The 13764-nt window shown below is 35.2% G+C and overlaps 1 protein-coding gene across 1 annotated transcript in view; it reads right to left on the bottom strand.

Annotated features, from left to right (window-relative positions):
* Positions 1-12453, bottom strand: part of LOC106460129 (frequenin-1-like) — a gene marked incomplete at its 5' end in the record, with an annotated part of 31559 nt that extends 19106 nt beyond the window's left edge. Inside the window, 4 exons of the mRNA XM_022386778.1 lie at positions 1031-1109; positions 4676-4765; positions 5599-5647; positions 12429-12453. Of these exons, the coding sequence (XP_022242486.1) occupies positions 1031-1109; positions 4676-4765; positions 5599-5647; positions 12429-12453 (243 nt within the window). The remainder of the gene's footprint in view (positions 1-1030; positions 1110-4675; positions 4766-5598; positions 5648-12428) is intronic.
* Between the last annotated feature and the right edge of the window lie 1311 nt (positions 12454-13764).

Genomic DNA, 13764 nt, shown 5'->3' with positions numbered 1-13764 from the left:
TGGGATGCGGATTCGAACCCGCGACCCTCAGATTGTGAGTCGAGCGCCTTATCCACCTGGCCATGCCCTGTCTCCTCAGTAGTTGCTCTTATTTCTTGTGTGTGCTGGAACCCACACAGTAAAAACCTACATTCTATTTTACAGTAGAGCTAGCTAGTATTGTTTTAAAATACTGTTATAGCAAGTTAGTGATTTTTTTTGTACATATGCAATTAAGGGAGAAGGTTTTAGTGAGTTGGGGGTTTACGAAAAAGTCTTGCTCGAGGGCCTTTCAGACCTCTGTTACGCCACTGTTTCCATTTGTATTTCTTGCACACCGCTTCCTCGTTGAGTGATTTATTTTCTTTTTTGTAGACAAGACAGTATAATAAAAAGGATTTTTGTTTGTTTTAGTGTTATAAGTTCGTAAAGTTACAGCTGATCCGTTGGGATGCTCAAAAAATGAAACTGGCCTTTAGCCTAGACCAAGTGCAGAATATGTATATAAATATATAATGGAAATAAAAATATTACATAGGTACATTTAAAAATTGATTGTATCAACTTATTCTATGCCCGCAACGAGGTCGTGAAATAACTAAGTGGGAGGAGAGATTTTGTTTGTTTGTTATGGATTTCGCGCAAAGCTACACGAGGGCTATCTGCGCTAGCCGTCCCTAACTTAGCAGTGTAAGGCTAGAGGGAAGGCAGCTAGTCATAACCACCCACCGCCAACTCTTCGGCTACTCTTTTAACGTTATAAAGTTACGGTCAATCCCACTATTCGTTGGCCCCTACGGCTGAAAGGGTGAGCATGTTTTGTGTGACGGGGATTCGAACCCGCGACCCGCAGTTTACGAGTCGAGCGCCCTAACCATGCCGGGCCATAAAACATTTAACTCACTAGAACGAAATAATCATGTTATACACATAAGCATAATGAAAGCAATCTAACATAAGGCCATATTCAACTTTTTACTCAGTTTAGACTGAAAATTTGGCATTTGTTTCAGTTTTGTGATAAATATCTTGGAATTACGAAGTTACTTACATATTAGCTTTTCTTCGAGATTACCTCGTGACGTCACAGAAAGTGCTTTGATGAACTCTTCGAACTCTATTGAGCCATCCTGAGTTGAAAAAATCTTATGCTAATTAAAATCAGAAGTACAGTCTTATACGATTTAAATTAACAAAAGTAATTATTCAGAACAAAGATACCATATTAGTTCATCAGTATATTAAAATTACAATTAAAACAAAATGACTGTATCAGAGCCGTAACGAGGAAATACAAATCATTTAATACAGATGCAACACTGAGAAATTACAACCAATATTTTACTTTGTTTATATTTTTCCTAAAAAATAAAGGTTTATCATATTTTATTTACATAAATGTGCTCAACCTCGCTATACTGTTATATTAAAACGATTTTGGAACATCACGACGTCGTTATAGTCTATGGTGCACGTCCGATTATGCTCTGAAAACCATGTATACAGCCACGAAGCGTAGTTACCCTCGCCCCCGGAGGGGTTTGTTCGTTTGAAGTTAAGCACAAAGCTACGCAATGGGCTATCTGTACTCTGCCCACCACGGGTATCGAAATATTATCGAAACCCGGTTTCTAGCGTTGTAAGCCCGCAGACATACCGCTGTGCCACTGGGGGGAGCGAGGGTATTGCGAGGGTCAGTGTGTGTGTGTGTGTTCCCGCGCGCATATCTCGAAAACTAATAGCCCGATATTAACGAACATTTTACACAGGATGGGAAGTCGGAATTGGACAGTTCTCTCCAAATTTGGTCCGAATCCGGATTCTGGATCACTTTGAAGCATTTTATATATATATATTGGAGGGATAGAAAATTTTCGCGGTTTTGGGTTAATAACTCTGTAACGTGTGATCAGGTTTGCACTACATTTCATGAGCACATTAAGGTTCAAACTCCTAATCACACTACAAAAATGATCCGGATTGTTGATCATTCTGGATCTGAAAAGGATTTTTCGAGTTTTCGAAGTGAAATTTGACGTTACCCAATATAAACGCATGCAATCTCGAAAAGGAGTGGCAGGTCGAGGGTATGCAGTCTCTTTGATTACTCTTTCTTACATTGTAAACGACCCATAAAGATGTCATCCCAATGCACACCATCCCTCCTTGCATGCTTTTAATAATCGGTCTAATATACAAGAATGGCAGCTTCTCAGTGACCGTTTCAATGATTCGATTGCACAAAAATGCATAGGTGCTGTGTCCAGTGACTTGACCAGTATGTCTTCATATGGAGTATCGTGAATACCTGTTTTATTCTACAGCTGCTTGCGGTATGCAAAGGCTGAAAAGAAATGTTATGGACGTAACTTGTGTAACTTTTCTAGACGGAGATCCTTCTTGATTATGTTGCGTACTTTTGCCTATAGCACGTGGATGGCTTTTAAAACTGACCTTCTTACTTCTTACAAGATTCTACACTTTGCTTAGGGATATGCACGTCTGGAAATTCTAAAACCCGATCTGAACACTTCTTCATGATACAAGTGTATGAATATTTGCCTCGAAAAGGGTTGTTACATACCTTTCCCGAAAGCGATCAATTTTAGGCGCCATCACACTACCTACGAAATGCCAAACAGTGGGCTATTTGTGCCATGTCCACAACTGGTATCGTAGCACGATTTTTTAGCATTATAAACCTTCATTTACCGCTGATCGACTGGGGGCCAATAGGAAAATGAGCAACACTTTTAATAATTAAACACAGGGGTATCGTTGATATCGTCTTTTTCTAGCTATTGCAAGTTATATAAGACTAATTATATAGTTTAGCATGATCTCATTAGCTTATTTAGATCTAGTATAATAAAACCACAGTCAATGTGAAAAAAAAGGCCAAGTTATAAAAAAAGCCCAGCCATATATAATGGAGATACACAGATAAGCCCAGTTAGAAGAAACAACAGGAGCCACTTTGGTCCACACAATTTTTATTATGATTACGCCTATTTACGTTTTTTTTTCTCATTTTTGTTTTGCGAGTAAGTGCTCTTTTTTAAAACATGAATAAATAGTTGAACACAAACGCTACATAAGTGTAATGTGGAAGTTTGGATATCCTAACGTAAGATACGATATTTTAAATGTCACAGCACTTGTATTGAGAAAACACGGCAGAAAAATAAGCATTTTTTTACCTTTGACAATTTATTTCTCTTGCTGTATGACAGATATTGATTGTTTTTTTTTACATTTGACCTAAGATTGTTTCAACCTGCAAATTAATGTTGGGGCGGTTTTTCTGGCTGATGTAGTTTAGGTGTGGTAATACCCCAAAAACATCAAACTATCTGTGCTATATATATACAGTTACTGATATTTCTCGGCAAACTTTTTATACAACTACGCTGTTGGAACTGCCTATCTTCTCGTTTAATGTCTGTTAACTATATTGGTTATTCTACTTTTCATTATTAATAGCTCATTATTTATGTACATACACATGCCTTATACTGTTCAGTTGTTTCTTGGGATTAAGCTATACTCGTTTATATATTTATTATTTCCGGTTGCCTTCTCCGTGACTCGATCATGTGGGCAGTAGGCTTAACCTTTGGCGCGCTACTCGTGCAAGTTCAGCACTTCTATCTATATATTGCAATACCTTGGTTAATTTAATTATGGGATTTACATTTTACAATTTACGTTAATCTTTGGTTTACTTTCTGGATCTTCCTGTTACCAACTCTACAGCTAAGTAGCAGCTTGTGTATGTAGAAAGCCATTTATTTGCTGTCAAATTGTCGAGTCAAGAAGTTGGTCACTTGCTCTTGTTTGGAAGAGGAGAATATTCTCGAAAATCAATGATAACACATCGGTATAATTCTCCGTAGAGGCGGCTAGTGTTCTTTTCCGTATGAGTTTTAACCTTTCTCGTATCTTTGTTGACACAATGTTGCTTTATGTGCAAATATATCTACTTATAAGTAAGTATATTCGACTTTCGTGTGTTGGTAAGACGTCTGGATTTCAGGAAAAAACAAATGTTTTTGTGTTTTACAAGAAATTAACAGTCACCCATTGTTCTTTAAAGTTAGTTAGTTTAGTTGAGATTATTCGATATTATCTTTGAAATTATTTTGAATATTGTTATTTAACTTCTATTATTAATGCTTACTTTGCATTGATTGCATAGTTATACATCTTCAATAGCAATGGTGGCCAACTAATGACAGAATGTATTCTAATTATTACATGTTTTCACTTTGTTGTTTATTGTATTGTTCCTCATAGAAACTTAATTTCATTAATGTTTAAGTTATTTTTTTTAGTTCTGATCTAGCTTACTTAATTAAGACGAGGGATCCATTGTGGCATGAATTGAATGTGCGTTATTTGGACGGTGCGTCTCACTAGCAGTGCATAACAATTATGAAAACTGTAGATATTGTTAATGGATAGTTTTTAAATATCTACATAATAGTGGGTGTTATATTTCTTAGTTACTACTTTAAATTTTATTCCTATATGGCAATCAAAAATATGAATCAAAATGGTCATATTTTGTTAACCAGATAATGAAAAGTTACTGAAATAAAGTTATGAAATCAACGGTATTATTCTTTCATAACATTATAACAAAACGCTGACAGTGTATTTCTGACAAAAGAAAGAAAAATTAACAAAAACCTACCTTATTTTCGTCGAATACCCTAAATACCAGAGAGGCAAATTTGGAAGGGTCGCCATGAGGAAAAAACTGTTTGTAGATCTTCAAAAAACCCTTAAAAATAAATTTATCTTGTTCAAAATATCATCTATATCCAAGAATGATAAAATAGTATTCTAACAATCGAAATGTCGTAGTAAAATAAATTGACATGATCTTTTAGCCCTTACAACTAAAATTAACATTACATCACTATGAATTAGTTTTAGTTCAAGACAATGACTTTTACGAGAAGAAATATATTTTGTAAAAAACAAAACGACTCAATATTTATTTAATAGCCAACAGGTTTAACCAGAAATATAAAATTTCGTATAAGTTACCAGCAGTCACAGACTCAATATATAAACATAAAAGCTCATGTAGTTTACCAGCAGTCACATACTCAGTTAATAAATAGAAATATAAAAGTTTGTGTAGTTTATCAGCAGTATCAAACTCAGTATATAAATGGAAATATAAAAATTCGTGTGGTTTACCAGCAGTCACAAACTCGGTATATATATATATATATATATATAATTAGTGTGGTTTACCTAGCAGTCACAACTACGTATATATATATATATATATATATATATAAATTCGTGTGGTTTACCAGCAGTCACAAACTCGGTATATAAATAGAAAGTCACTTCTGATGCTTGATAAAGAATCAGCGCTATTTTAAAATTTATCTGAAGAACAATGCTTCTCATACCACAGAACAATGTAATGGCCACAGATTTACACAGAACGTGAAACTAACACTTCCTTAGCTCGACTTTGTGAAACCAAAGCATGACATTTTTTTTTGGGGGGGGGGGTACAAGTAAAAGATCTTAAAAAAGCTGCAATAGTAACAAATATTCTGATATGGATTTTGTTTTATTTTTTGAGCTACGAACCTGTTCGGTTAGAAGTCCATCAGGGCAGTCTTTCAAGAAACCTTTGTACCTGCCAAAAGAGGTTTATTTGATTACTTTAGTTATGGAAAGACAATTATAACATCATACAACACGAATCACCAATGACTGATAATCTGGGAAATATTTAATGTATGGTGAATTTTTTAAATTGCTAGTTATTATTACTTTCTTTCACATTATAAAGGTGTGGTTATAATAATCCTCTATTGTTTTTCCATTATTTAGTTAAGGTTGCTGGAAAAACATTTTAAAATAGGAAGAACTAGCTTAAAACTAAAGTTGTGCTGTTGTATTTTGCATATTCGGCCTTTTATATTAGTTAGGTATTTTCTATCGGTTTCATTCGTAAAGTAAATTAGAGTTCGACATCAGAATGAAACATTTTAGGTGTGTGTTGTTATAGCAAAACCACTTTGGGATATCTGCTGCGTTCACTGTGGGGAATCGAACCCCTGGGTTTAAGAGCTGTAAATCCGAAGACTTACCGCTGTCCCATCGGGGGGAAATGAAAAATTACACTTCAAATAATGATAGCGGGTAATGTTGTTTACAGACTACGAATGTGAGTGATGTGTGACCCTCCTATTCAGAAATACAAAACAGAAGAAAACGTGGTTTGTTGGAGATACAGGGATAAAATTCATTTTTTTACCTTTGTAATTAACGACTAAAATGCTCTTAAAGTTCACACTTTCATAACTAGCTACAACATATTTAGGTGCACGTTTCTAAATTTTCGTGCAGTTGTTCCATTTACGCCCGGTAAGGCCAGGTGGTTAGGGCGCTCGACTCGCAATCTGCGGGTCGCGGGTTCGAATCCCCGTCCCACCAAACATGCTCGCCCTTTCAGCCGTGGGGGCGTTATAATGTGACGGTCAATCCCACTATTTGTTGGTAAAAAAATAGTCCAAGAGTTGGTGGTGGGTGGTGATGACTAGCTGCCTTCCCTCTAGTCTTACACTGCTAAATTAGGGACGGCTAGCGCAGATAGCCCTCATGTAGCTTTGCACGAAATTCATAACAAACTTGTTCCGTATACAGTATGAAATTTTTGCTACCTGAATGTCAAAAGGTCATAAAGATGTACTAACACTCTTACTCTGGTTAAGCTTGCGAATGCAAACGGCTAGATACTCATATCAATTTGTCCATGTGTCTGTTCACCCTGAGGAATATACGAGTCCATCTCATGGGGTGGCTTAGATACTTATAGAAGTCGCAAAGATTTAAGGTTTTCTTCCATATAAATGATGTTTGGAGCAGTCAGTGCCGTATGTAGTATTGGATTCTGATATACCACACACTAAAGTTTAGTTCAATTTTCGGAGGTAAATCAGAATTTCCTTTCTCCTTGCTCTGTGCACAAGTGACATATAATTCTTCTTGTCTTTGCCCGTGTGAATGTTTTTAAAGACTACTGTCAACTCAAGCAGCCAATGAACAAGAAGGTCGGCCAGTCTGGCAAATAGAAACATTACATAAAACAGATATTTGTTCTATTTATTTCCTTTCTTCTCAAAGTGCGAAATTGTTATTTTCACTATATATATTTCTTGAATTTCAGTTTTGTGGCTACTTTTGAACGTATTAATGAACCTGAACAGCACACGTTGAGATCTTGAAATGGCCTATCCTATATTTTGCTTGTCAATACTATTTTGGTCAGATATATACTACTACTATAGATGAAGTATGAAAACCTTATAAATAGTTCGAAACATCTTGTTATATAGCTTTATAGTAACTTTTTATAGTTTTAGAAATTTCAACAGTTTGATTTATATTTAATTTGACGTGCTTGTTTTGACTTCTCGACGGTAGGTGTCCACACGTAAACAGGAATCTAATTCTTCTGTTTCCAATCATGAATTTACTAAAGTGTTAACGCTTCCGGGAAGCGTATCGGCAGGTAGTCATGACATATAACCAATTATAAACAATAATGACGTTCCAAAAATCAAGACGTGCTTAATTTGACCATTCATACATCTTTAGGATTTGTTTTAACTACATTTATGACGTTTATCAATAAATTTAGAGGCGGTAATGTTGTATCACTAAACTAAGGCCTGTTATTTATAATTTAATATTAAAGTTTATACGTTAATGACGTCATATTCCAATAAATCTAATAAACCAAATAATCTAAAAATTACTGGACTGTGGACATTAATACTAAAAGGCGCAGTTCGTTTGGTAAATAAAAAAAACTGGATTGTGCTTGCTTCGCCATAGTTATAACTGTTAATGACTAAGCGATCAGTTTTGTCCGCAAGACGGCGTTACAGATCACAGCCTTTCTTCAAAGTCTTTTCACTTGTTTAATATACTTATAAAACACTAAATCGTTATGCACGAATCCAAAATGGAAAGACTGGATGATGCTTTATTTCTCATTTTACAAATAGGAATTAAAAAACAATTAAACCTGAAGAAAGAAAGAGATTATCGAGTCTATTCAAAGAAGAACTTAGAAAGAGATGAACTGAAAACGTAAAGTACAGTTTGATTTTTAAAGAAACCTTAATTCGAAAAACTCTTTAAAGCCTATTAAGCCTAATTTCATCTTTAAATCGTCCAAAAGCCATCTATTAACCATCCATAATTCTAAAAAGACTTGAAATAAACTTATAATGACAACTAAAACCGAGACATTTTAAAAGCAAATAAAATTAGTTTCATGTTTGTACAAAACTTGTACTTTTATTTGGTTTTAACAAACCGATGCCAAGATATACTAGCTTTACAACAAAAATATAAATAAAAAATGTTAGGCTTAAGCAATTCTGAGAGGTCGAGTCCCATTCAATGAATAATGTATTTTGTAAAGATATCCATATTTCAAGGCAGTTGTAAGAATGTGGAGATCTTGATCAGTTCAGTTGTTTCGATCTTGATTAGTCAAGGCTACATCAAACATTGTATTGACTATGTATCTTTGGTTTCCACAAATTTCTTCACTGCGTTGATACTAATCATAATAAAGTACAAGTGTCACAATTTAAATAATTTCTATTTTCACCCTTCCACAGCTAGAGAAAGATAAATCTTTCTTCAGCTGTAATCGGATAAGTTTTATGAAATTTTCGTGCAGGTGTTCTGTATGTATTTAGTGTGATTTCTGTAAACCTGATGTACAAAATTTCGTAAACTTGTATTACTCCTCTAGCTTAAACATAAATTACATATCACAAAGGCTGTCTATCGACACAGTTTCAATTAAGTAAGAAACGGCAAAGAATGTAAAGCAAGTCGAGATGGTTGATTCTAATGATAGTAATATTAATATAAAACTTTTCCTTATTTTTCCGCCTTAGGCAGTTGCCTATCTCGCCTACTCACTAAAGCTTGGCCTGTTTTTGCATCCTGCCGGCTGGAAGGAGGTCATACACATTTGGAACGGTGCCACAGAGACTGGTACAAGTTAGTATGAGTCAGGAGTTAAACCTTCATTGAATATGTATAATGATAATGATCATTGACGTGGGTAATTTGAGGATTGTGGGATGTCGCATTAGAACCTTAGTCTGATGTAGTAATGTGGTATGATTCTTCTTCTTGTTCTTATATTTGTCTTGTGCAGACGTAAGAATTTCTTCCTCTCCGTCCCACTAGCCAGATGTTTTTACGACAAACACTGAAGCCTGTCAATAATGCGTAAATAATGCAACATATTTATAAAATAAAAAAGATGATGATTTGTTCAATTGGGATTGCTTGTTTTTGCTTTGCTGCCGTGTCCGAAATTATTCTCTGTCTAACATTATCGGAACTATCTCTCAAAAAATATTGTATCTGAATACAAATAAGGAACAATCATTCCACAGAATACTTCTAGATTTGGAAACGAAATTAAAATAAACATTTTTAATATCAACCACATACACGTGTACTACGTCTAAATGTAAAATGTCTAAAATATTAAGTGAAGGATTACAACCATGTGAAATATTAAGGCGGAGGATTATAACTGATTTGAAAGATTGTAACGAAATGTATACAGCTGCTTAAAGTTCATTTTAGAATTAGGCTAATATTATTATGCACTAACTGTTTTCATTATGTTCTATTAAGAGATTTTTCATCAAACATTGGCTTTCTTTAAGGTAAAGCTATCTATCTGCTACTATCACAGTAGTCTATCTGCGCTACGTCCGTCGCGGGGAATAGAACCACGGATTTTAGCGTTGTAAGTCCGTAAACGTACCACTGAATCTGACAACCACTCTCTCTCCCCTAACTTGTATTTGTATCCATGCAATACACTTGAGATAACCGGTTATACATAAACAGACAAATGCGCAGAGGAATACATTCTATAAAAAAAAAACTGACTAGTCATGTCGCTGTGCAGGAATATTGTAGAGATATCCAAGGCGAACACTGACATTTGTGAGGTCAATAATAAATCTGTGCTTACTCTGCTTTCTCTCATTTAGTTTTCAGAAGTAGTTATGAAATATTTGTTTACAAAACTAACTGATAAAATGTAGCTGTTTACAAGTAGTTTTGATATTTGTATTTTTGCGCAAAGATTCACAAGGACTCTCTCGATTAGTCGTTTCTAATTTTGAACTGATAAGCTGGAGTGAAAGCAGCTACTTGGGCTACTTGTCTGATCGAATAGGAGGATTTTGCCATCACTCTTACAATGCATACACAGCTCCCAAAGCACGAGTCGTGAACCACGAACCCTCCGGTTCGCAGTTCGGGTGAACTACCTTCTAGGCTACGTTCTTCCCGAGGGTAGTGAAAACATCGAAATAGCACATCAAACATTCGAAAAGCACAATAGACGCAATATATTTTCCACCAATGCGAGGTAATAGCACGCCTTTCTCAAGGTCAGTAAACAATGTTTTACCGCTTACATTGTCTTAGAGAATGTGCAAGTAGAAATAAGGAAGCCATATGTTGCAATGACGGACCCACAATGTTTCTGTACCGTATTAATCTCTCCTGTAATACCTCATTCGCTAACTGATAATACATCATGTTTCCTTAATTGTACTCCAAGAACAAATTGTAGATTTCATTGACTTTAGAGCCCGTCTCTACCGAACTGCAACCAGTTCGAGCATGAAAGGTTATTACCTTAATTTCCTTTTCTACCAATCCCAACTAAAGTCTCCTTGACACCCAACTTTAATGTCTGTGAATAGAAATCTGTTATTAGATTTAGTAAGCTCTTAGATAAAAGGCTAGGCAGTGGCTGTAAATGAAAACTAATGGAGAGGCATTACTAACATAAATCACCAGTTTCTATGTACGATAAGGATAGGCAGGGTAGCTGTGGATGAAAACTGGTGGAGAGGCATTACTAACATAAAACATACGAAAGTCATAAGCTTCTCTCCAGTGATAGAGACCATCTTTTCAGCGTAGAAAATATATGTATGTACATTCAGTTTGTAACTTTCCAGCCATGGATGTTTCAATGTATGAACCTACAACTTTTAAAGATAGCATCAGTACAAGGTTTACTTGTATTTATCCACTTCTATCACATAGCAGTTCATAGATACGAAAGTGTTTATATCATAAACAGTTAAATAGTGTTGCACTGTGTGTATGATTCTACAACTTTTAAAGATAGCATCAGTACAAGGTTTACTTGTACTTATCCACTCCTATCACATAACAGTTCATAGATACGAAAGTGTTCATGTCATAAACAGTTAAATAGTGTTGCACTGTGTGTATGAATAAAGATTTTATCTAATTATACATTCGTGTGTTACTTGTATTTTCTTTTTTTGCTCCTAATTCATTTTAATACACTGCGATACATTTCCACAACCTGCATTTTGCATATTGTTATAGCTTTCTATAAGATTCTAATGTATATAAACTCCTCAACACTGCTTCTCCAACTCTAAGAAAAGCCAGATTAGCAAAATGTGGAGTAAGGCAGTTGTTCAGCAGCCGAGGGTAACAAGTGACCCATAATAATTACGTTTTGTTTCTATCTAATAAACTTCTTACAGTTTTTTTAAAGTATGAAAGTTTAGTATTTTACAAAAAAAAAATATTTTATAAAATATCGTTTTGATAATTAAAATTTCGATAGAAAAACAAACTGGGGTTTCAGAAGAAAGGGGAGCCCACAGAAATGAAGTTGTTTATTAGCCCATTGTGCTCTTCTGACCTTGGAAACAAGGCCAAGCTTCAATGTTTTTATTGATGTTTTGTATTATTGAACATACTAGTGTTAATATTAAACAAAATAGATCAGAAGTAGCTGAGAAACAGGACAGAACGATAGTTGTTTGATCGTATAAATCAGTTGTTTGTTGTTAACTACAAGTCATCAGTCTTACCGCTGAACAACTGAGGATCTTCGTCAGTTAAGATGTTAACCCTTTTTTTCTTGATATTCTTAGAACTTAAAATAACAGTTAAGTAATAAAATAGAATAGCTTATTTTTTGGTTTGTTTTTGAATTTCGCGCAGAGCTACACAAGGGCTATCTGCGCTAGCCGTCCCTAATTTTGCAGTGTAAGGCTAGAGGGAAGGCAGCTAGTCATCACTACCCACCGCCGACTCTTGGGCTACTCTTTTACCAACGAATAGTGGGATTGACCGTCACATTATAACGCCCCCATGGCTGAAAGGGTGAGCAATGTTTGGTGGGATGGAGATTCGAACCCGCGACCCTCAGATTGCGAGTCGAGCGCCCTAACCACCTGGCCATGCCGGGCCAAAATAGAATAGAACGAATACTATTTCAAAACTATTTTATTCTATTAAATCAATACTTTTGTACAGCTAGAAGATTAAAGTTTAAATTGAAATAAATATCTACTTACCACTGACGAATTTCCTTTTCTGTAACTGAAAAAAAAAAAAGAAATTCATTATTGACAGCAAATTTTAAACGAGAAAAATAAATTATTTCTATATTACATTTGTGAAGTTTTTGAAGCGATTGGTTTCTCAGCAGGAAATACTGAAAACCCTGTAGATCCTCCGTTGGGTCAGCAGCAAGTTCACAGGCTTCCAACGCTAAATTCCTGAGTTCAATTCTCCGTGGTGGACAGAGCTCATATAGCCCATTGTGTAGCTTTGCACTAAAACAACAGCAACAAACATCCCCGCGGTAAGCAAAGCTCTGATATTCTATTGTGCACCTGTGCGCTTAAAACAACAACAACAAAAACAAACATGTGTCCTTATTATTTACTTTCTGTGTTGAGATCAGTCAATGGTACTTAGTATCGCAAATATTATTGTTAAACGTTAAACAATGTCTTCTTTACCGATTTAAATAAGGGGTTATATCCTTTTAGCTTATTAATGTCTATACTGATAGTATATGTCACATTTTTACTTCCATTCATTATGGTCGTTTATATCGCTTTCACACGATATACACCATTGTTTCAAAGACAGATATCCATATATATATACGGAAAGGATTTGTTTGCATGGAAGGTGTACATTATCACGAAATATGATAACCGTAACAGCTGGCTAATGAATATATGACATATGCACAAGCAAATAATATGAGCGTTACTTGAAAATATATATCACATCATAGCTTAGGAAATTCTGTGTAAACAAACAAACAAAAAATACTAAAAAAACATTGTACAAGGAGCATGATAAAGCACTATAATTATGAAGTGTAGATAATGCAATAAATATTTACCTATTTATAGGACAGATTGAAAAGTTTGAAAGAGCTTATTGCTAGAACAAAATATTTGGAATAAAATTCCGTGAGTCATTGATAGCTTAGGAATGTATGGAATAAAACCATACGTGCCACAGACAGTCCTGTGGTAATATAGGGAGTAAAACCATGCGTGCCACAGACAGTCTCTTGATAATATAGGGAGTAAAACCATGCGTGCCACAGACAGTCCTATGAGTGTATATGGAGTAAAACCATGCGTGCCACAGACAGTCTTGTGGTAATATAGGGAGTAAAACCATGCGTGCCACAGACAGTCCTATGAGTGTATATGGAGTAAAACTATGCGTGCCACAGACAGTCCTATGATAATATAGGGAGTAAAAACTTGTGGGTCAGATAACCCTGTAGTCATACAGGAAATTAAAAATCTGTATGTTATAGATAACCTAGGTGTATATGGAGTAAAACCATGCGTGTCACAGACAGTCCCGTGATATAAGGAG

This window comes from Limulus polyphemus, unplaced genomic scaffold, assembly GCF_000517525.1.
Source record: "Limulus polyphemus unplaced genomic scaffold, Limulus_polyphemus-2.1.2 Scaffold715, whole genome shotgun sequence".
Lineage (NCBI taxonomy): Eukaryota > Metazoa > Arthropoda > Merostomata > Xiphosura > Limulidae > Limulus > Limulus polyphemus.
This window is presented reverse-complemented; position numbering and strand designations above follow the sequence as displayed.